The sequence below is a fragment of the Polyergus mexicanus genome, unplaced genomic scaffold (genome assembly GCF_030449975.1).
Source record: "Polyergus mexicanus isolate NDT 795.1 unplaced genomic scaffold, iyPolMexi1.0 SCAF_5, whole genome shotgun sequence".
Classification (NCBI taxonomy): Eukaryota; Metazoa; Arthropoda; class Insecta; order Hymenoptera; family Formicidae; genus Polyergus; species Polyergus mexicanus.
Window position 1 is genome coordinate 2,025,830 of NW_027223325.1, and position 25,913 is coordinate 2,051,742.

Below are 25,913 nucleotides of genomic sequence, written 5' to 3' on the forward strand. Positions count from 1 at the left end.
TATCTTGAAAATTACCTTCCGACGACGAGGCGTTATCTCCGACGAAAGTATAAGACTACGTACTACCGCATAAAAAAGAAAGGGACACAATACCATAAAAAATGGGCGATAAAAGACGACAAAACAGTCCCCGCAACACGAGAAAAAGAGTATTTAATTATTTCTCTTCACTAAAGCAAACAACGAGATTTCTATTGTTCCCGGGAATAAAGAAAACTTTTTCGCGGCCGTTTCTTTTTTTGCGCTTTTAATACGTCTTAATTAAGAAGTTCTATTAATTTATATCCGATTATCATATATTCACAATCGTTTCAACTTGGTTTTTGCGTAATGTATAAGGGCTTGATTATTTGCCATTATTTATAAGAATAAAGTATTGTATTTAGATGCATCCACGTATCCCACATATCACACAGAATTTTCCTAATGTTTCTTTGGGGCTGTCTTCGTACTCTAAAAGCAACCTAGACTTTTCAACTTTTCAGTCGCACAAGAGTATTTTATTGAAGAGCGATTGGTATATACCGCGTGGCGCTTCAGTTACAGGTGAAGTAAATGACGCTGTATCTATACCCACGCTCCAACAATTCGAAAATCCCACGTCCATTCCCGCGAACTCTTTTATTCCAGGGATTGACAAAAAGCTCTCCAAACACCGAGCTATCCACGTGAAAAATTGTCTTCGACTGTCTTTCGCTTACATCGAACCGTTGTTCCCCTTTTATATATTGTTTAATTAGACATTTTTTTATTATAACTTATCGTCATTTTCGCTGAACGTGCAATAATAAAACTTTGAATAAAGTATTTTGTTGCATATTATATCTTATTACATATACAGAGTGTCTCACAACCTCCGTACAATACTTTAATAATGTATTCTAGAGATAAAATAAAATCAAAAATTCTAATACAAAAATTTTGAGGCTGCAGTAGTTTTTGAGTTATAAACGATTAAAGTTTGCCAATGATATCGCGCGCTTAGATCCGTAACTACACATACATACGTATCGATCTCTGTCATCTGTTATTGATTTTACGGTAATATTGATTTTTATTGCACAGCTGATTTTATTGTTTCTTACGTGTATGAATATTATGTACGACGGTCAGCTGATATTAATGAACTATAACCCGTACAACGCACACAGAACATTGCAGCAACATTGCAGCAATATTGCAACATTGTAGCAATGTTCTGTGCTGTATGGAAAATGTTGTACGTAAAATATTTAATTTTTTCTTAAATAATAATTAAAATAGTTGATTTTAATTATTATATTTAAATAGAAATATAAATCTAATATTTTCATACATTTAAGAAAAAGAAGTTTATTTTTGTTTTGATCGCGCGAAGAAGTTTTGTGGAAATAAATTTATTTATTTTTTCTGTCAGCAGTAACAGATGATAAATCTCAGTACGTATATAAATATAGTTACGAGCCTGAGAGAGTGCGAATTCTACGCGATATTATTGGCAAACTTTGATCACTTATAACTCAAAAAATATTTTTGTATTAAGATTTTTTATTACATTTTGTCTCTAGAATACGCTATTAAAATATTGTACAGAGGTTGTGAGACACCCTGTATAATATTTATATATATATATATATATATATATGTAATGATGTGTACATCATAAAGTACATTTTAAATTGTCAGTCGCAAAATATGAAACAATTCTATAACAGAATTTCAACAAAATCAGAATCGAATGATTCTCTCTTCTCTTTCTTTTCATCTCACTGAATACACCCTTGTACAGCATTATACCTCGACTCAACAGTGGAGGAACGTTGCACCAGAAGCGCGCGAGCATAAAACTGTCTGACTATATATACGCCTTAATCCCTTACGGGCTGCTTAATTCCAGAACGATTACCTTTACGCTTCGGCCCATCAGATTTTCCACTCACGTACGCCTATGATCCCACGTCCACTTTGTTCGCTTCTCATGCCTTCACATATGCGCCTACAATGCCCGAACACAGAGAGATTCGAGATCTACGCACATACACACACAGAGAGATGAACGTCTATCTCGCTCGTTCGATACTCATATACACGTACAACTTTGATACACAGGCACGTTTCTAAACGACATTATGCGACACTTCGGCATACAAATATTGAACATATATTGAACACACACACACATACATACACGCTAATACGATTATAATCCCACTTGCAAATAACAGTCGTCTCATACGTTTTACAAGCGTAAACGCACACATATGATACTTTTCATATACAGGAACGAATAGAATATGCTACCATCGGTGTTACCAGAGTTGTAATCTGCTTTAGGGTGTTTTTGTCGCTTGCTGGCACATTGGCCTGTAATCTTTTGGCAGATCGTGACGTCATTGGTTCTCTTTTTTTAGTACCCTAACAATACGACCCCGTACGCCGCGATGATGTTTGAAAAGCGATGCTATGGACAAACGACAAGCTATTATACAAACGAATGCCAATTCTTTATACTATGTAGAGATCAATGAGATTAAGTGATTAATCTTTTGTCAGATGTAAAGATCCTTTTCAGTTGTAATTCATGCATTTGCACGTAGATTCAGGCAGAAAATACAATTAAACTTAAATAAATTTATATATGTATATATAAATTTGCGTACATATATGGTATACGCATGTATACAAAATGTTTTGCGAATCTTTTTTGTAGATAAAGCGAAATTTATATCAGTAAATAATTGTATGGCATAAAAGTATTTTAGGATATTCAAGGATATATCGCCTATCCAATTTTTTATTATTGTACTATTATTTATTGATTATATTATATTGCAGATGTAGTTTGTGAATGAACGATTTATATAACAAATGTTCATTGCGTATTGCGTGAGAGACAAGATAAAGCGCACTTTGCGTGATCGATGATTAATGCATAACATATTCGATATGATTTGTGATCCAATCGGCACTTGACGCGTTTGTAAGAGATCATATGGTATGGAAATCAATCTGCGTGATCTAGCGCTTTCGGATGGAAATTTTAATCGTTACGCACTGTCATTACAATAGTGCGTTAAGCGTATGCGCTCTGTTTCAAATCACATGATTTATATTCCGACGACACGTCGCGATATTATATGGCACACAGCTCTTCTCTTATCGCTACCTCGTGTCACAAATTCACGTTAAAACTTTTTACATTTTACCACGTGTAGAGAGCGACACACAAGTGCCATATATATATTTGACGAATATTCTGTCACGCGACGCCTAAATCATACAACTTCCAAACGCGCGCGTAAAGAATCACCTTCATAGGAATGGCTTTCAATTCTTCGTGAAGGCAAAGAAAACTATGAGAAGAATTCTCATGGCGTGCATTCCGAAATATTCTTTCACTCGGAGAACGTGTCGTTTGAGCCTTTCGCATTTTCTATAGGATGTCTGGAAGTCTCGAAGGTCCTCTATCTGATTCTTCGTGGAAATGGAAAATCGAATCGTCTACGATCATTTTTTGATCAATTCTACGCTAAATAATCGAATCGAGAAACCGGATCGGAAATATAAACGATCGTCATATGTATGTTTTTTGCAAAAACCGAATTCAAGTATAATAATATATTCCGCTAAATAAGAAAGATTTTACACTTTTTTCGTAAAATATATATTTTTTAGAACAAAAATTTTGGAAATATGATAAATTAAATTTTCGTTCATGAAGTGGCAATTCCCGGAAAGAATGAGAGTCTGTTATTATATACTCGTCTCACAATACATAAGACATTAAATGTTATCGTAAAGTTACAATTACTGAGAAACGGTGTGGAGGTGCCGTGCGATGGTAAATGATTAGATTAGTCTATTTGGATATTGGACATACTACAGCAAGAGCGTAATCATTTGCTCGGTCGCTTCAACAAATAGTATTCAGCATATATTAATTATTGCTCATCTCTACAGCTTGTCTCGTGTGTGAGATTCGATTGTGTACGTACATAAATTTCAATCTCCCATGATGACCGCATATCCTGTCTGGATTTAACGATGCGGGTGACTTATTGCAACGCTCATTGGATGCTAGATATTCGCGGAGCTCATCGATTATTTGTACCCGCCAATATGCAGATGAGAAGAATTGCACGCCTAATAATAAGCATATATCGATGAAGCGTAATTGAAGTTAGCGCAGTAACCGCGGTATTATACTATAATTGTTTTTATAATTGCATATTGAAATTAGAACAGGCTCTCTGAAGTAACAATGTATGTGTAGTTACCCTATATGTAGAATGCTTTATATAATTATAAAATATTTCACAAATATCATAATTTTGTAAATTTTGACATTTGCTCTTGAACAATGTAAATATTTACGGTCGATATTTCTCTATAAAATTATTCTACAAATGCGTTAATTACGCATAATAAAACATAAAATGTCTACACATTTATAAACGTTTTAGCTGCTTCAAAATTTACGTAAATCGGTATTTCGCCAAGCGGTTTAAAAATATTGCACAAATATATATATATATATATATATATATATATATATAGCAGAGTTACAATCATTTCGCTCAAATGTATACGGCAATAAATTGACAAACGCAAACAGTAATCAAACCAATTAAACGGACATCCTAACTAAACTTGTTTAAGCGAAAACTTGTTTAAACGAACGCCACGTTATTTCCTGTCTACTGGTAATCCGTCAAAGAACTCCTATCAGTTTTTCAATTTCGCCCCGATGTTGTTTATCGTGCAATATATTCGCGCCATAAATAATCATGAAATAGCGACGAAGACGTGTAAAAAGCTCGTCGGGTTTTTGTCATGAACATTTAATCTCCGTTCAATCGGGTACGCGTTGTACTCATTGCATGTAACGCATACATATACATACACGTACATCGGCCACACATGCGCGGAGCGTTTTAATCGCTGCTGCATTGTTTGCCACAGTAATAAAGGTGGCAATTCGGGAAGCGGCGTCGAAGGAAGGGTCCGCGAATTAGCCCGCGTATGAAGGTCTCTTTTTTGCGAACGCCCGTTTTTCTATCTGTCGCGTGAGCAGCCTCGTAAATAAAAGTCGGAAACGGAAGCAGTCGGGTCGCTCGCGACTTTACCGTCGAGATAATGGACCGAGGATAATTAACGGTCCTCCTCCTTGTACGTATGCACCGACACGAGTGATTTTAATTTTTGAATCTATCTGTCAAGCGAGTCTTCTTTTACGAGCAAAAGCATACCAGATAAGAAGTGTAAATATAGCGCCGTTGAAATTAGATGTCGCCTATTTATCGTACTTGTAACTGAAACAAAGATAGAGTTTCTTCTTCAATTTAGTACTATAACCGTGTACACGTGAAATATGTATTTTGTAAACATAACGTTAGATTTACAGTTTTTAATTCTATTTATTCCTTCATTTAAATAATTAAATTTTCACGCAAGACTTTTACAAATGTCTTATTTTACTCGTAGATATACAATACTTTGATATATTAAAATGAACAAAAGACGACAAGGTATCTTGATTTTCTATACATTTGGACTACTTCATATTTCTTTTTAAAATTGCTTTCGAAGAATACTTTGGTTATTTCGCATAATTTCACATATGCAAGCAAAATGTCAGTTGGAAAAATTTTCTACAAATATTTCGTATTTTTGAACATTGTACGTACGACACAATAATATTCGTAGCTGGCTTTCGAGTGTCACAAAATGAAGATGGTAGCACTCTACTTGGCTTTGCCTCGCTTTTACACCATATCCCAACAGAATCCTTCGGCATAACGACACGCCAAGGATTTTCAGGATATTTGCCTGCGGCAAACATGCCATTGCAACTGCAACTACGGTGATTTTCAGCATTCCGTCTGCTAAATCTTTATAGCAATGACGAAGCTCAGCCAAGCGTTATTAAACCTTGAAGGTTCTTGCTGTCGTTCGTAGTTATCTTTGGCTGCTTACGCAATATCTTATAGATATACATACATACATATGTACATATATACAGGATATCCCATCTGTTGCTAGCATCACGAGCTAATTTTTCTTCAGGTATATACATTAATATAAAGTAAATTGCAATAATATTCCTTGAAAATTAGCTAACCCTGTGTATATATACACACACATATATATACATATATATATATAATTAGAAAAGAACAAGAGATTATTATATCTTTAATCCCTGGATATTTTTTATTATATCGATCATTTATTTTTATTAAAAAAAAAACTGTTACAACGATATAGAGTTACGTATAAATGTGCACACGAATTGGCCATATGTACAAACACATCAGAGAATTATCGCATATAGGGTAAAATATCGAATATCAATCAAATCTCCGGTTCCCATTTGCCGAGATATTTGGTTTCACATATGCAATACTATATTTACTATATACATTAATATAAAGTAAATTGCAATGATATTTCCTAAAAATTATTCAAAGTGAATTACAATTCGCCGATTATCAGATTGTTCCTCTGGTTATCAAACTCCACTATTATTATCATTGAATATATAACTTTAATGTAAAATAATATACGCGGAAATGTTAATTACATCTGTTTACAAGATATGGTATATCCAGGAAAAAATTATAATACATATATGTATATATGATACGATATGGATATTGATAATATATTAATTTTAATTTCTTATTTAATTCATATATGTACCTTTATTTTAATTATCTCGCTATATAAAAGAGCGCTATTAAATGTAAAAATATATAGAGAGATTTTTTATTTTATATATCATGTTTTTTTTTTAAATAGAATGCTTTTACAAATCGGAATACTTATACAAGGCTTATACAAAAGTAAAGACCATAAAAGTAAATACCGACAGTAAAAGTAAGATATCGTCAGTGAAACACAAAATTTATCATGTTGATAGCAGTATACTTGATTACAGTTTCGCAAGATTAAATTAAATATTGTATTTCAGTCTGCAATTAAAAATTAGAAAAAGAAGAAAGAGTAATAGCAAAAGTAATATTTAGAGAGAAATTGCGTGCGAACAGATCGGTGTCTTCAATATCAAGGATCTAGATAGAGAGAAAAGAGTGTCGATCATGTGAGATATTTTTATTCTTTTATACAAAATAACGAAGACAATCAGAAATTCGTAAGAAAAATAACGATACCATGAAAGAATCGAATAGTTTTCTTCATCTAACACGTAACAATTTGAGTTGTCAATTTAATCAAAAAATTTATTCTTTTATTAATTATATAAAATTCTTTAATTTTATCTCCCTCAATTTAAAATTAATTATTTTCACGCGTTATTATCCAGAGACCTTCGCATAATTTTGATTTTGAAAGACGAGATTATTGATCACGTGCAACCCTCGATGTTATATAGAGCCCTATCAGTAGAAGGTGAAATTGGTTGTGAAATTCGTTTTAAAACTTGGGAAAAAGTTTTCCCTTCGATCGTGTACTTTTTCCAGGATCATTTCTTCAGGAAATGTACATTGAAATTGTATATCCCATTGTTATTTGGTTAATTGTATTTTTATTTTTAGTTTATTTTATGGATGATTCGTTGATGTATTATGATATCGTTTTGCAATTACAATTTTATTGTTTTACTTTCAGCTGCTTTTGTAAATTCATGCAAAAACAAGATCCAATAACTCAAGATACATAATTTTCTGCACAATCTAATCTGTGTTGTATATATATACATATGTATGTATGTATGTATGTATGTGTGTGTATATTTGTTTCATTAAGCATTCATTACACGGCATTTATGTGTTAAATCACTTCCACACGATTCGCAAATTCTCATTAATTATAATTATGTACAATGCACTTCTGTTAATTTCACGCTTTAGACACTGTCTTATTCTCTGATGAAATGCCAATTAATTTGCCAAGACACAACTCTATAGGATTTATAGCCAGCGCGACCGGAATAACGTATGTCGAGGCAACCTGCGCGAGTTTTATCGAGTAATTAACCGCCAACGAAACACATGGTTATTGGCGTAGGGCGCCCACGTCACGCGCGGCTCCTCTGTTTTCGTCGGACAACACTTAGCGCTATCAATCTTTCGAATCCAACACTTCGGTAATCTTTACGGCAAGAAATATGGTGGATCGTAAAAGCAGCGAGTGGGCGCGAGTGTCGGAATAATAAATCGCGCCCACACCACATCCCCCTGTTTTCCCTACACGCGCGTCTCGGCTACAGAGCGCGTTTTCGATCACGTTCCTCTCCCTAGCCAGTCTTTCTTTGACATCGATTTTGTATCGGACAGGTAATTATGGGATCCGCGAATTATTCACGGCGAACCATCGGCAAAACATTCCACGAATTATTATCGCGCAACGGGGAGTCCATTCATATCTGCCATAGCGACGTTTTCCCCGTTTCTTTTCTCATCATCTTTGACACCGTCATTACTTCGTAGCGTCATTCACACATTATTTCCTATATCTTCCTTTCGTGCTCTATTTTTTGTACATCTCGCGACAACGTTGTTAGTTTTAGTTGTGTAATATGCAAGTCACTCCATAGAAATTCGGAGAACAAAAATGATTATGACAGGACTATAGCGAGGGATAGAAATGACGGCTGCAAAAGTTAAAAAAAAGGCTTGTTTTCAAAAAAAGGAACAGAGTTTACTTTCGGTCGGGCACCAAGATAACTTCCAACAAATGTATCGCTATATTAAGGGAGCGTCTCGCGGAACTATGTGTATCAGGTCCGCCAGGGGTTGCGTTCGATTTTTCCTCTATCGATGGCATCGTGCCTTGACACTTCTGTCGATTGTTGCGGTTCGGGAAATGAATTGGGAGTAAACGCAGCGTGGCGAAAGCCGCGAACCGCATCTGTCCGCTCGACCGCGAGGGATCAATGAAAACGTTTAAGGTTGTCTGGGGGGTATGTCGTTTTCTATACCTGTATTTAAAGGATTCTCGCGGATAAAATCTTTGCTAGTGTCTTTTTGTTTTAAAATAACGCGTTTATATTTCAACACGTCATCAGTATCAAAGAAATTTATTCAACTAAACGAATTCCAGTCAAATTTAAATTTGCATTTCGGGACGTACAATCGAGTTTTTGTTAAATTAATGATATCGCATTTTCTTGAATCATATTGGATCGACATACAGTTTCGATAAAATACAAAGTAGATGACACACTTGGATTCGTGCTAAAAATGTACCGTAAATAATGTTCGATGAGCCGGATGTTATCCGTCGCTTTGATTGCGCATACGTGCATCCGACACGCGGCAGAGGAAATAAATTTTTATTATTGAAAAAATGCGAAATTATTTCAGATCCGACATTCGGCACATTCGTTAATGCACTACCCGTCAGGTGCGCTCTAGTACAAACATAAACTCTCGATGAAACACCGATAAAAGGGTTGTTTTTTAATCGTCGCAACGCGGGAAGAGGGATACGAAAGCGGCTTTGTGCCGAGACCGTTAAATTCTTTTTTTTTTTTTTTTTTGCTTTTTCGTCGCTCGCAGTGCATCAACATCGTCGCGTCATTGGCAGATTGACTCATTTAGAGCGTGGCTACGCGGTTTACGCGAACGCGCGCGACCGATTTTTCCGCACATCTCGCAATCCGACAGAGAGGAGGGTGGGTATATATTTTTTTTAGTAACGTCATTCAATTTTTATCGCTGCAACTTTCGACGGCTTCGTCTCCGTTCGTGTGTTTTTATGGGCCGTCAGTAAATTGCAAATTGAATAGTCGATAGTGATTTCTCAATCTAATGCAAAATATACGTACCAGGGCATAAGCGAGTCCCATCGGCGAGAGAATGCCAGGCTGGACGTTTTTTTTTTTTTTTTATTTTATGACAACATAATGACGTGTACACGGAAAAAAGTTATCGTTTCGATCGACTAATTATACGCGCCTAAAACTGATAGCGCGGTATTGCCTTACATCCGACATCGATTATAATTAGTTCGAAATGAAACAATAAATTTCGCGCAATCTCATTATCGCTCTCTAAAAGAGCTGTATCGATATATTATTGCGAGCAATAACTATATGTTACATACCAGTTTATCGGGTAACTGGCAAATTACTGTGCACGCTCATATATCGACAATTTTATGATTATTTAAATTGATTGCGTATACACTAGACTGTTTCAACTTATGCTCTCTATCTACAATAGTTTATCTATAACCAGTAGAGAATTTGCGTATGTATTGTGCAAAGATTAACTATTACAAAAAATACGATAAGATAAAGTTAATTAATTTATATGAATACAGCGTTACTAATATTTACATTATATTTATTCTTCTTTCCCTCTCTCCCCCCCTCCCCCTTCCCCCTCCTCTCTTTCTCTCTCTCTCTCTCTCTCTCTCTCTCTCTCTCTCTCTTTTCTCTTTCTTTCTGTCTTGCAATCACTCTCTATTATCTTCAACTAGTCTCATTAATAAGTTATCCGTAAAACGAATTAAGGATGTTTTGTACCTATTTTTGAAATATTGAAAATTTAACCAAAATTGTACAGAATGTTCTTATATATATGTTTAGAAACTTATAAAAAAATCCTGAGTCGATTCACTGAAGCGATCAAAAGTTATGGCGATTTTAACTTGCAACGATTTAATCCGTGATCTTACGGAAAACGTGTGACCACGTCGATTCAAATGGCCAAAACAAATGGAAATAATATTCAGAGTTTGTTTAAAATTTACAGAAGTGTAGTTTATATATAGAGGAAATATTTGATTAGATAATATTTAATAAGTCCTGACTGGTTAAGAAGTTATTAAATATAATTCGATGAAATTGGTCATTTTATCCGATATGACGCGAAATTCACCTGTGAAAATAGTTGAATTTGAGGTAACGTCACTGCTAAAAGTTAATCATTTTGATTCGTAAAATTCGGGAATTCTCAGTAATAAGGCAACAGAAATTCAAAAATACATGTCTACGCTGTAGCTATGATTAAATTGTAATATTTCACGCAATTTCTCATACTGAAACTACATAAGAAGTAGACATATTCATTAATATCGAATTTCAGCTACTATTTGCTACGATTGTATGTGCAATACATCCTTAACATCATTTGCATTATTGTTTCAATGTCGACTGCGCGACATTGAAACGATTATTTTATGCCAGATTGATATAATAATATTTAGAATAATCGTCGCAACGTGTACAATGAACGTGTAAAAAATAGCGCTTATATCCCATTTGTAAAGTAAAATGTCAATCGTGTTGCTCTTGTATAGTCAGGTGATTTTCCGGAAACGGAGGGGAAGATTACGCTCTTAATGTATTCCTCCGAGTATACAACTTCTCTCTTCGTCCTCGATGGTCGTACTTGTCGTCAGAAACAAAGTTGTCGTTCGTTCGCGTAGGCAAGACCACCGTAACAACCACCATTGCCATGTTAATGGTCTACAGCCCGATGTTACGCAACCGCCGTCTCTCTTCGGCTTCTTCGTGGCTAGATTAAGGCGCGCATATAATTTTATCACCTTATCCGTATCCTAGATCCAACCACGGCAGAGCAAGATACTCGGGAAGCAAATACAAAGAGATACGCGTGGTAAACGATTTCGATTTGTTAGATAAAAGTTAATTACTTTTTGAAGAGATATAAGTTGACATAATAAAATGAGATAAAATATGACACAATTCATAAAAAATTGAATAGAAACAAGCGTGATCACAATATGTGCGATTTACATATTTCGACAAAAATTTTTACATAAAGTCTCCTATTGCAAATGAGAAAACTTATAACGAGAAAGTAACGATGTAACGAGAAATGGAGTTCTCTGTACATTTGTCACGCTCGACAAATGTATCTGATACATACACAACGTACAACTTTGCCGACAAAAAGGACAATACAAGCGCAAGCGGATGCAACGGCAACATTTCTACAACACATTATCGGTCGGTACACTCTATCCTACCATTTTTCGTAGCGATTCGAAGCTTAACTCACTCGGCTCTCTCGTTCCAAAGTCCCACGCGACAAATGAATCCGTTGGAAACTCAAACTCGCACGCAACGCAGGATCGTTAACAACTTTGCTCACGGTCCACGTTCGTCCTTCGTTCGTCGGGATTGGACGCGCACAAACGCGAGTTGCTCTAACAATCCCAAAAGATTCGCATTCCCCGCCGATATTTTTCGATACCTTCTCCCCCAGGGAGACAGATAGGTAGTCATCCGTAAATGGAGAAGTACGTGCTTAAATCGGTCGTTTTAATTCTGAGCGTCTCGTGCATATTCAGAAGTTTTGCACCGAATGTCAGGACGTTGTTATGCTAAGACCGCGAGCGCTCCCTCAGGTTAGCTCTTAGCATATTTCGCCTATATTTCCAACAGTGCCGTAACCGTGCGAGAGACTGGCGCCTAGGCAACTTTCACAGAGAGGAGACCTTGCTCAGGACGCTCTCCGCTTTTAGAGTCTCTTCCTTCTCTAGCTCGTCTCCATCGTTCCTTTTACGCTCTCGCCGCCGTCCGCTATCCATTTGCATTAGCGGGTTTAATTACTCCTAGGTACGTTCTATTTTCAACTGCTTGGCGACGATGACGACGACCGAATGCTTGTCTCGTGTTTCAACTTCGGACCCGGCGAGAGTTTCGAAGAGCAATACTCACGAGTAGTTGATAGAGCTAACACCCGCGAGCGTGGATGTTGTTCGTATACTTTACGCTAGAAGTGCGCTTTCAAAGTGCGGGGTAAGCAAATACAGCAAACCGTGTGTTCCTTAAAGTTACCTTGTACGTAATCGAACGGAGTCAAGAAGACCATCGATTGCAACTGCGGTTTCGATAGACCGGTAGTCTTCGATGGGCCATTATGATGATGTAACATCGAGTGGACGTATTGTATTTATCCACAACGGCGGGGATAATTAATGCAGCTTCATCCTACGGGTCGCAACTTGATGTCGCAACTGACACGATAGTTAAAGGCAACAATTACGCAATTAAAACCGTGCAATGACGCGCTGCGTGCGTAATGACAGGCAGCGAAATTAACGTACTAACGTGCGTCATGAGAGAAAAGCCAGTTTATGTATTATCGGCTACTATGTTGCATCGTTTCACGCAACGTGAAAGAAAATTCAGAATAGCCAAAGATAAACATTGTACTATAGAAGCTATCCGAAAAAATATTCATGAGAAGAATAACTGACAAACCGCAGTCACTATCGTGTCAAATAGACACGATTCATTAACCCATACATATCTTTAATTCGCATAACAATAAAATCGCTAACAGTGCAAAATTACAAAGTTAATAACTTATATCAACAAATTTAAAACTTGAATTTGAGAACAAACATTAGCTAGGAAATGACTCTTAATATTTTGATTTGCATTAGACGTGAATTTTTAGGTAGAGTATGAAAAATCCATTTTGCGCCCGCTACTTAACGTCCGAAAATTTCGTCCGCGTTGTACGCTATCTCTCTCAAGTACCGGCTTTAGATTTATAGATGCCAGCTAGCAGTGCCTTTGTAAGCAGCAACGTGTGCAGCGGAAAACGTATGCAGGCACATGCTAGGTCCGCGCTTCTGCTTTCTGTCGTTCCGCTCGGTTCCTATCTCGCTCGGCGCATCTTCTCATTACTTATGAATTTATGCAGCCGCCTTGTCGTAAATGGATTTAAAAAGGATCAACACGCGAACCGTCGTAGACCGCGAGATACGTTCACACACGCGGTACGCACGAAGGATTACGCGGTGAAGTTTTTATTGAGAAGATTATGCCGAAATATGGAGCGGCTAAAAGAATACATAATACGTTCGCGGCTACATGTGCATATACCGCGTTTTAAACGCGATTAGAATTTTTATCGAACAAGATATACGCTTTTTGCTCGAGCATCCAATTTTATATTAAGAACATATACGTTACTGTATTAACGTTTCGCTGATAAAAGGCTGCTAAAAGGGCTATTATCGCACAAAAGAGAACGATTATGTCTCTTGTAATTAAGAAAAAATTAAACTAAAAATTGAAATCAAATTTATTAAATTTACTTATCGCATTATAAATTTTCAACTAAATTTACTTGTCGGGAGATAAAAAAAAAGGATTGTATCGTGAAATGTTAATGGTAATTTATTGCACGATATTTTCATGAGTTCTTTATTCATAAGCGGCTGTATTATTCGATACGTTACGAAGGGAAAAAAGATTCTCGCGTGAAACGAGCGTATAATCTAGAAGACAAATGCTGTCTTATGGGGCCCGCGCGATAGCTCGAAAGTCGTTCTCGCCCGTGCAACTCGGACATTAATAATAACAGCATAACTGGGTCGTTATTTTTCGAGGGGAAAAATAATTTCCAAGTGTAATTAGATATTCGCTGCGCCGGGAGAGGAAGCTACACGGGGAAAGGATGCTACGTCTCTGTGCGCTGGTTCTCTGTTTTCCCGTTAAAGGCGTAACGCATTAATCAGCCGCGAGTTTTCTCGCTTTCCGTTTTCTTTCTATCGTTCTTGCACAATTTCTCGGCGCTTCTTTATACGAACATAATGTATTAAGGTCGGAATTGATAATTAATTGAACAATATTGTATTTGTCTCTCTCTCTCTCTCTCTCTCTCTCGATCTTGTTACAAAATTATATTGAAGAAATAAGTAACGACGAAAATAATCGACGAAAGAACAAGAATCAATCATAAAACTACTTGATTGTATTTCATGAAAACTAAACAAGTATAAAGTTGATTCGTTAAAGATTGAAATGCACATGTATTTCTGCTCAATATATTACATCATAATGTATATAACGGTCATTTATAAAATTGTCTTCCGTTAAACACGTTGGAAATGAAAGAAAATAGTGCATCGCGAAGAAAGATTCAAACATAGCGCGCCAACTTTAGATTTCCGTTAAATGATACGAGGCAAAAATAAGGTGGTAAAATATAGGTATAAAGGAATAATCGATTATATATACGTATACAACGTTTAATTTTCAACTTTAAATGTCATTAGACAACCGATAGTTGTCGTCTAGATTCAAGTACCAATTTTTTCATACTTATAATCCAGCCTTGCGCTAGTTCTCTAATTTATGAATTATTATGAAAATATGTAAATATGCAAACGTATATTGACGTATATTGACGTTATCTACGAACACGGAAAGGAGAGAAAAGGAGAACGTTACGCGAGCCGCAACGAGATTAAAAAATATATCCCAAAGGCGTGCCCGATTCCACTCCAGCGACGATCGATCATTCGTATATATTACCATTTCCGCGATGCGCGGAAGGGAAAGAAAGAGAAGGGAAAAAGAGGATATCCATCTTCCCGTGGCATTCGACGTCTGGGGGGGATACACACTATCGTCGCCATTGCTATGTAAGAGAACTGCCGCTATTTCTCTCGGGGAGAAACGCAATGGGAAATAAAAGTGACATTTCCTGCGCGCCGACTAGACCGTCTCTCTCTCTCTCTCTCTCTCCCTCTTTCATTATCTTCCTCTTCTCGCTTCACCAATAACAGGTTATCGGATTCGCGATAATGAGCTGCAGTATGAAAGTCGATCTATCGGCGCTCGATATCCGCGTTCTCTCTCTCGCGAGGAAAGTTTCTCTCATTAACTTTATGATATCTCGCAGAAAACTCTATGAAATTATTGAATAAGGACCTCTTTGATTAGAAAGATAAGCCGATCGCGTTTCGTTTCTTATTCTGGGAATGCGCCGACGGTTTTGATAATGGAAGAGGTGAGTCGGAAATTCAATTTAATTCAGGAATCACGCACGCGCGCTAAATATACATGTATATATAGTTCGAGAGTTACCCGAATCTGTGTACCGAAAACGTGGAATAGAACAGAATGCAGCGTCAGTAAAATCTGCAAAGCCGATTCGCCTAGCGCACAAAATTCGCTTCATTTCTATGTACTGCACGGACAGATCGATGTTGGATATACCCACTACGAAGATACCGATTGATATGACCATTTGCTATTGATGATTGTGCGTCTAACAAAGATCAAGTCTTTGCAAAAAACGTCACGTAGTCTGCACTATATAATGACGACAGTTATCGAGCTTCGAAAAATCGAAGAGATCGGAATTTCGGCGCCGATTGCGGTACATTTTCTTTTAGTGTGAAAATTTCATTCTTCATACGTATACTAAACGTCATAACGTATGTGACTGTAATAGTATTACGATGCCGTTCAACGCGTGAAGCTTTTCTGTTTATCCTGTTTTCAGTAACTTGCGTTATTCGATGTTACATTTCGTAACCCAGAGACAAGTTGAAAACATTTCTCTTCGCTCGAGGTAACGTCATTTCAGTTGTTAGTCTGTTACGGAATATCGTTAAATTGTACGTTATATGCACTATATTAAATGTAAAAAAAGCTTTGTATCACCCATTCACACATTGCTACGCGAGATAAAATGTACAAATTAAACGAAGTCGAATTCCGTTAGTAGAATCAGAATCAACTATAGACCATCATTTTATTGGGGTTCGTTTTGCGAAAGCTGGTGAAAATAGAAAATGAAAATAGCAATTTCAGGGCGATAGTGGCGGAAGAGGTGAAGAAGACGATGGAGGATGTCTGAAAGAAGGCTGACGTGCCCGTAAGGAGCGAAACGAGTTGCGCACCAAGGAGGAAGAAGAAGGAGAAGAAGCAAACGAGGGAGGAGACAGGCGTGATTCGAATCTCGTGCAATGTGAAGACGTGGTAAGGTGCGCCCTTTGCCACTCCGAGACTTCCGCTTTTTCGAACTCCACGCGCACGTTCCGCCTCTCCACTTCGCCTGTTCTTATCTCCGGTTCGATTAATCCTTACGCTACGTTCGAAGCTTGTAATAAGCTTAGTACCAAGTTTAAAGAGGGCCTGCTATTGGTCAAAATACGATTCATTCTAAACAATCTCCTATTTTCGCGTTTCGATCATCAAGAATTCTTTCAAAGCGGATATCTGTAAAAATTTTCAAATTTCTCACATTCTGATGAAATGCGATGAGATGTAATATGATAATTGAGCGAAAAAAAGATAGAATACGAAGGACTTCCCTAGTCAATGTTCCATAAAAATCTCATTGTCAGTCTATGTTTCAGTTAAATGTACTATATAATATTTTCCGAACTATTTCTATTTCTATACTTTATTACATAAAAATCGATTGATTTAATTTCAATTCTTGCACGAAATAATTCGATGTAAAATTCGTCCAAAGCATAAGCTACGAGCAGAGAGCAAGCTATGCCAATCGGGTAACATGAGCAACCGAAACGGGCGACAAATTGTGATTAGTCGGCGTCCCTTCGCGCCTAGCAATCCATTAGAGCGACGGGAATCTTCTGATTAAAATTCACCACCTCCTTCATTCCGCCGTCATTAAGACGGTCGCAAAATCACGTCTGCTCTCCTCGGTCAACCTAAAGTTGCGACAACTCCGAAAGGGAAGATAAAGAGGATGTTTCGGAAAAAGACAGTGGCATGTGGCTGGCAATAGCCGAGCGTCCGTCGTATCGCTGTGAAATGAAGCTTACTGTCTCGTGTACTACGACAGACACGCGAGTACATATACTTTTGCGGCATGTGCGTGAAATACATCGGTGGATGCTACGAAAGTAATTATTCGAGATGATTAATGGAATCCTCGGTCTAGAATGCTTCAGTCTCATAGCAGTACGAAGCTCGGAAAGAGGCATGTGTGTACGCGTTTTATCAGCAAAGAGAGATAAAATATTTATTTCATTTTTAAAGAAGTATATGATATTCCTTATTTTTCTTTAAAAATTTTTATTCCGTATCAGTGGAAGGATTTTAGAGATTCGAGTCGCACCAAGTATAGACAAATCTACACATCTTCCTATATCCCACTTCACTCATATCTCTGCTTTCACAATAGGAATCGATTTGCCATAAATGACAGAGATCGTTGCGAATCGAGCGAATAGTGATAACGATAGAAAGACGGCTATGGGAAAATTCATATCGTATAGGGGATAACGCGGATTAGAATACATAAATAGATCAAGCGAGGAATATCTTTAGAGAATACAGTCCAGTTCCCGGGATGATGTGTTACTCCGTGGTCTTCGTCCAGGGGCGAATGATGCTCCAACTATTTTCTGAATACGTAACTCTTTTATCCGCGGAAAGGCAAGCGGCCAAATATTCATGCAACCTCATATCGTGAAATGCAAACGGATGATTCGTCTCTTGCGATACGTAAACTGGATTATGCACCACTGAGCGGGGATAGAAATTCTAGCAAGAGTGGTGTAACGGATAAAATAGAAAAGCGGAGGAAACTTACGGGCCGTCTAGCGCAGACTCGAAGAATATAAATTCAAAAGGAGAGAATTAAAATTTTAAAACGTCAAATGTCTGCGCAATTTTGTTGTCTTTGCAAAGCAGTTATGCCTTTCGAGAATATCTTGTTTCAATGTAAATTTAAAATGGGTAATTCTTTTTTTATATTATATATATATCGTAAATTTGTACAGATAATATAAAAAATAACATTAATATAGATTAAAGTAAATTTTACGCAATAAGAGAAAAAAGATGTCATTTTTAAGAAAAAAATTAGAAACGAATAAAAAGATTTTTTAATTTGCTCACATTAGAATATATATTTTAAATAATGTATGAAGTTTTCTATATATTTACTTGTACAGAGTTATTTATTGAGTTTACCGAATTCGGTGATTATAATGAAGCAACAATAGTTATAATTTGCATAAATAGATCAATAAAAAAATTTTCTAAAATTGAGATAAATTCATGAAGTAAATTGATTTTGTAATATTTATTATTTTGATAGCTTGATAGAAGCTTGTTCAAAAAAATCAATTTTCCATACATTTGCCAAACAAACATTTGCTTATCGTGCCAAATTCTTATTAAAAATGTGAAGCAGAAAATTAATTTACGATGCAGCAAATTTGCGTACAATAATCTCCGAAATATTGACACGCTACGATATTTCGTATTAATTAAAATAACAATTTATTGTTTTCAAACATTATTATAAAAAACTAACGAAGTATAAAAGCCATACATTCTTCTAGTCTTCTTGTCACCCCAACTACATGTTTTATTTTAATTCTTGTTAAATCACTTTAATTTGTTTTTCGAGAATATCCATCGTGTTTTTAACGATGTTATTTATCTCTGTCTTTAAATCCTTACCTAATTTCTTAGGGCAAAGATTGGCAAAACGTTTTCGTGTCAAGATTTAACCGTAATTTAAACGATAAACCAACCAAACGCGATGAGAAAATGGGAAAAGTATTGTCCTAAAAAAGGATGCCTCTCGTCTACGTGCCTGGAGTTGTTTACTCATTCCCATGATGTGTTTGCGCATTCTCAATAGAACATCGTTGTTTTACCAATAAAACGTACAATCGTACGCTTCCAAAAAATTCTGCTGTTCCCAAAAAAAATCCTTTATTGTCAATGGACACAGCAAGAGAAAACTTTGAATTTTTTTGCATCGTTTAAATTTTTTAAATAGTATAACGTAATTAAAACAGAAACAAATTACACGTTACAAGTAAATTGACTTTGTGTGAAATACACTTGAGTCATTAATATCAAAACCGAAATTTAACAGTAGGTATTTACTGAAGAAAATTCCGGTTTTGACGTAAACGAACCAAGCACAAGAATGTTAATTCATCTATACATATATAGTATCGTATTTTAATGATTGCATATACCAATTAAAACTTTATTTGAGTTAATTTCACGTGCTCAACTCGTAGTTGAGTACGCGTAGAAATGTAAATATATGTCGCGACGAAAAAGTTTTCCTCTCATTTCTCCTCTTGATATGTCCGGTTATTTTTTGTTCGCGGAAAGTTACGAACGATAGCATCCGCTTAGTATTATGTCGGTACGAAGTTTTCCGACTACCGGCACGTAACTGACTCGCTGAACAATATTTTCGTGCTCGGACAAGCCGATAAAAAGTACTGGGATATTTCTCGTAATTAACTACTATGCAATGCTGAAAAAAAAAAACAAGATAAAAGAAAACTACGATTAACGCGACAGATAGTTGTATTATACATTCGCGCTCCTATACGGAAAAAAAGAAAATAAGAAAACAGGCCAAATAATTTATTTTTTAATTTAGAAAAATAACGCACGCGCGATGCGCGAAGAAAGTGAAAATGGTCACTGCAGGAAGACGGGAGAAAACTTGGCAAGAACTTATTAATTTTCTATGCCATTTTCCTGTCGGAAACTGTTTCGTTATCGATCCCGTTCCTGGCCAACAATTCAACTCGTAGGAGGCTGTCGCGTTGGTATTATATTGCACTGGGTCATGGTTGTCGCAACAAATTGCGACAGGAGACACCTGGATACTCGAGCAAGATCGAATACGAATCGCTCGATTCTAGTTTCGAAAATAATATTTGTGATCTTCAGATTATTCGCGAGATAATAACTGTACTCTGATCTCTCTCGTAGCGACCAGTTATCTCCCGTCGAATGGCCGATACGCTATCTATCGCAAGCATGAAAAACACGTGCGCTAAAATTTATATTAAAATTCATGGGATACACGCGTGTTCCCCGTCACGATTACATCACCGTGTGGATGCGCGTATTACGCCCCTTCCTATATATTGTACATCCCCGACGAAAATTGCGGATGCTGTACCACGCGACCCTCGGGATTTTACGTGTAGTGAACGATCAATCGCCTAGCTCCCCCCCCCCCCTCCCTCTCCTATTCCTCGTTTCTATAAACACAGGAGCCGACGAGGGTAACGAAATATTAATTCCCGAGTACCTAGCAATATGATTAAACCGCCTCGGTAAAAAGGGTATCCGCGCGTGGAGTTTCCTAGTCGTTCAATGTTTTCCGTAAGTGTATAAAACGTGGAGTTTAAAGGGACTTTGAAATGGATTCAGCGTATTCTGCGGATGATAATTATATAAAAATTATATTCAACAATTATTTCCAAGAGATGGATATAAAATATTGCTTGCGCAATATTTTTATAAAACGACACTAAAATAATAATAATTAATTCAAAAACTTTTAAATTATATTTAAACAATAATTATTTAAAATTATAATAACATAATATGAGAATATTTAATAAATACAATACCTATTTTAAATATATTTATTCTCGCTTAACGAAGAATAGAAATCATGCAAAATAAAATGAACTGGGATGCGGGATTAGATTAATTCTATGAATATTGCGAATAGTACAGAATATCAGCAATGAACGAGGTCATCTGGGATCTGCCGAGTAAGTTAAGTAAGCATTAAAAAAGAAATAAGTGTATATAACTATATCGATAATTCGATAAGCCGTTCAATGTTCTTGCCGATTATTTTCTTCATTTTTTAAATATCCAACGATTCTTATGACATTTCAATCCGTTTCAGTAATAACTAGAGTAAAACGATCGGACGTGACGTCAATCGAGCGCTGCTAAGTCGAAAGCAATGAAATTGTCGGAGGTATCGTCATAGAACGAAGCGAGGCATTGTCTCCTAAGCGGCCAACAGATTCGCATTTAAATTAACGCGGATTATACTTTGGGACTTTGTTCCGAAGATTGATACCATATTATTTTACATGTTTTGTATTTTCGATTTGTAATGTGACGATTTCTTTCTTCTAAACTGTCCTATTTATCTCGATCGATGCCACTTTATCTGAGCGGAAGAATTAACGGAAAAGGCTCGTTTGTTTATGGAGAATTTCCTTTGTTTTATTCGCGATTTGCGATGCAATCAAGTTTTTGTATGGCCACTGCAAAATTTCAGCGAAACTCTATATTTTCCTTACGAATAAAGAAAAAGTGATCGAAACAAAGGAGAAATTAAATTTGCGATTGGCTTCTCTTAAAGTATCGAATACCGATGCGCGCGAGAAATATATAAAAAAATTAATTTATAAATTATTTAAAAGGAATTTTTTAAAAAATGTTCAAATCTAATTAAGAATGACATAATTGGCATTCTCGGCGCCCCAGCATTATTCCTTTAACCAGCACAGTGAGTTAATTGACGCAGTGCTTGATTCAACTAATTATTCGTCTGTAAGTCCCAATGTCTTTCCTCCTCTGTATCTCTCTTCCTAGCCTACTAATTACGTACAAATATTCTGCTACGCTAGCGCTCCTTTCGCATAAGCTTATACCTTTGTATACACGTTCAGTGTTTGCGCGGAAAGGAAATCGCACAAGGAAAGCAAACATCACCTGTACACTTTGTAGTTAGGACGTAGATGCTTGTTGATACTGATTATATGGCGTTGTTTATCGTGCCATTAGTGAGATTGCTCTAAATATATCCCACGACGTGCAATTTATAGATATATTTTCTATTATTGTTGTTTTGCGAAAGATTTTTTATTGTAAATTTTTATTTTAATTCAATATTATTATCGCATTTTTCTCGAGATAATAAATAAAAAAAATATTAAGGAAAAATATATTATCGCATAGAGAATTTAACGTAGCAAAGAAGAAAAATTGCAATGTGTTTCTATTATACAGAGTGTCCCCAATTTAAATGGCAAAATTTCAGGAGCGTGTAGGAGACCGAAAGGCTAAGACAGAAAGTCCTTTAGAGACCTGCTCGTTTTTGCTCCATTTTGGAGGAAATCACAAAAAAAGAAACAAAACAAATCTTCGTTTTTTTACTTATTTATTTACATTTTATTTATGTTATCATCTATTTAATGTAGATATTGTTCAAAATGTTGCCCTCTTGCAGCAATGCAAGCATTACATCCAGCACTGACTTCATTAATTGCAGCTAGACATTGTTCTAGTGATATTTGGTGCACTGCATCTATGATTCGGTCTCCTAATTGCTCTCTTGGATTGATTGGCACCATAAATGATAACATCAAATGTTTACATACGTAAGGAACCTTGAAGCAGAAAGTTTATTCGATGCCAATCGACTCAAGAGAGCAACTGACAATGAGAGATTGAATTTTTGCGATTTTCTCTAAAATGGAACAAAAATTAGCAAACCTCTAAAGGATTTCTTGTCTTAGTTTTTCGGTCCCCTACACACTCTTGAGGTTTTGCCATTTAAATTGGGGACACCCTGTAGAGACATTGGCATATAACATCGTATTTCATTTCACGGTTCTAATCTGTCAGAACATCTCATTATGTTTACATTTACATAGGAACGCAGCGGGAGACGCGCGTGTTAAAGCGCGGGCGAATGGTGCGCGCATCTATGTGCGACGTATAATTAATTAATTAATTGCATCTAAAACTTACCGATGGTTGTGAGCACTGTCAGAGAATAGAGGAACGCCTTTGCAAAGTTCCATTCGTACTCCGGCACACGACGTTCCGTTACGGTCTCGCTGGTGGAACTCCCGGTATAAGTCCCGGCATTCTGACTCGCCAACATGTCCTCCGTGATCCTTTTCACTAGTTGCTCCTGAAACCGCGCAATCTCTTGATCAGCCAGTCTCGTCCAATTCTCACGGTAGAGAATATTCAAATGCTCCGTGATTAGCCATATGCTCTCTACGGTCTTCGCTCGGGCCTCGTGATTAAGCTTGAACACAGAGAGTTATTAATTAGGGCGACGTTCAAAATATTGTCAGGTAGAAAATTAGTCTGTAGTATTAAGATTACAATTGACATATGTCACCATGTGTGCGCTCGTTAATTAACGTATGTTAAATGGTCATATAACAATACATGTTCCGTGGCTTATATCTTGTGTAATGATCGAGCGAACGAAACTGCGACTATTTTATCTGCAATCTCATTGGATCGTAACAACGTAAAGAAATCTAGTTTCGCGCAGAGAGGGAAGTCAATAAAATACAATAGAGAATTGTTTTTTCACAATGGTTTAAGCGATTTAAAATCGCTATGACGATTAAGATCAAATTGTTTACAGAGAGAATGCGAATATTCATTCGTTTGTCAATGGCCGATTGCTATCGAGACGATCACTCGTTGTCGCTATTATCGGCCGGAAGTAACAGACAGCATCCTTTGTGCTGATGTCTTCGGGGAATACGCTTTTTCTTTAAAGTGTAAGGATAGCGGAAAGGAAGCGCGATCGATAAAACTTCGTTGAAACGAGCGCTCGCGCCAGAACGCACCGATAATTCGATTGACTTCGGGTTCACTGAGGTCACCTCAGGTAGAAAAGCGGAACGAAACCGGAGACGTGACGATAAATCGAGAGCGGGTGCCTGCGGAACTGTTTGCTGCTCCTCGAGGGAAAGAGAAGCAAAAACAAGTTCGCGGTTTACGTCTTTCGACAGCGACAACAACAAGCGCGACGCTCTCATAGAGTATTGACAAGTCTTGTTTATTCTCTTTCTATTATTCTTGCCCCGATCTCACACTTGCTGCTGTATACGCTACCAAGTTATTAAGAGAAATATAATATTTTAAGTATAATCTTTTCGAGAATTCTCTCGAGGACAATCGTCCAATTATGTATTGTATCTTCATCGCATAGCCATGTGATTTTCATAATCTATAATTTATGATTAAATTTTGTATCATTCCGATAATAAATGTATGCTTTTGAAGAAATTTAAGATATATATGTTTTTCAATATTTTATATTAAAATGCAACAATATTTATCACACACACACACACACATATGACAAAGATAATGAATAAATTTATTGTTAGAAAATTTAACAATATAAATAAAAAACGTATATAAAGCTATAGATTCTCTTTTCTTACTTGTTTCACCAATGCGCTGTTGTTTCTCCTGGTATGTTGATTTCCGGCTATCGTCGTGGCGAGCGTCCTCTGTTGCACACCAACGTCGGTCCCACCCTCGATAGCCAGGAAGATGAAGCTACCCAGGAGGGTATAGGCCACCAAAAGGGCGCATATCCCGAGATTTATGATAAAACCCTTCAGGAAAGAGTGCTGGCTGGCCTTGTCTGGTACACCACCGAAGCACAGGCATCTCACTTGACGAGACTGATGCGTCTTCGACCGTTCCGATGTTGATCTCTTCAGAGACGAGGTGTTGCCGTTGTTCGCCGGCTTGAAGCCCTCGTAAGCTCTGTAATGCCTGTCTTTCTCCATCCTTTTCTCCTTTTTCTATCTACGAAGTCATCGGGACCTGCTGTCGTCAGCTTTGTCGCCGGATACGTCGACGTATGCGCGCATTTGCCGCTCGTCGCTTATTTCGCGATAGAGTTAACAGTTTTTAGAGAGCGAGAAATACTTTTAACGACTCTTTCGACGACGATCTCTCTTGCACGCACTGTGCGACGCGCGTGACATGCTAAACGTTTTACACTTTGTTCTCAAACGTTTTCCGACTCGCGATCGCTCACTTTCGTCCACTATAATCGTTCGCTACGATCATTCGTCGAATCTCGGATTATTATACGAGCTAACGAGCGAGAGTCTAAGAAAAAATGAAATTTTGTGATAAGGTCTTTTTTCCGTACACGCGTCCTCGAATCCCGTAGACTCAATCGCCATGGATGCATGACTGGAGTTTCGCGCCAGCTATAATTTAAAGGGGGACAGATTTCGCATTTCTTCGCTCGTCAGTCAAATTCACCGGTCTCGTTCGACGGATGTCACTTTGATTTTCGTCACTGTCGATTCCTTATTACGACGCGCGCTCGAAATCGTTCGACTGGATGATATCCTGGAAGGATCTTCTACCAGCAAAGGGACGCTCGATCATACGTGGCGTGCGCACTTTCGTCATTTTTTCGTGGCACGATCGTTTTGGCTGGAATGTGGATTGAAATTCTATTGAGAAAATTGATGCTCGAAATATGTCCTGCGATATTAGTTATACCTCTCAAAATTCTTTTCTTGCCGACAGTGATGGCTAACGTTAACAAAAATGTTCTCTTGCAAAAGAGAACAAGTTAACATTAAATAATATATTCAAGACTAATTCACACATAAATTTGTGTGCA

The 25,913-nt window shown here is 37.0% G+C and overlaps 1 protein-coding gene across 8 annotated transcripts in view; it reads right to left on the minus strand.

Moving 5' to 3' along the window:
- Positions 1-25,913, minus strand: part of LOC138933517 (TWiK family of potassium channels protein 7) — a 237,094-nt gene that overhangs the window by 20,793 nt on the left and 190,388 nt on the right. For 7 of the 8 annotated variants that reach the window (XM_070296272.1, XM_070296270.1, XM_070296268.1 and 4 more), the window contains 2 exons: positions 24,703-25,720; positions 23,255-23,540 (listed from right to left, as the gene is read on the minus strand). In XM_070296272.1, coding sequence (XP_070152373.1) covers positions 23,255-23,540; positions 24,703-25,056 — 640 coding nt within the window. In that variant the 5' untranslated portion in view covers positions 25,057-25,720. Of the gene's footprint in view, positions 1-23,254; positions 23,541-24,702; positions 25,741-25,913 lie in introns of all 8 variants that reach the window. The other variant, XM_070296271.1, reaches the window with a different exon arrangement.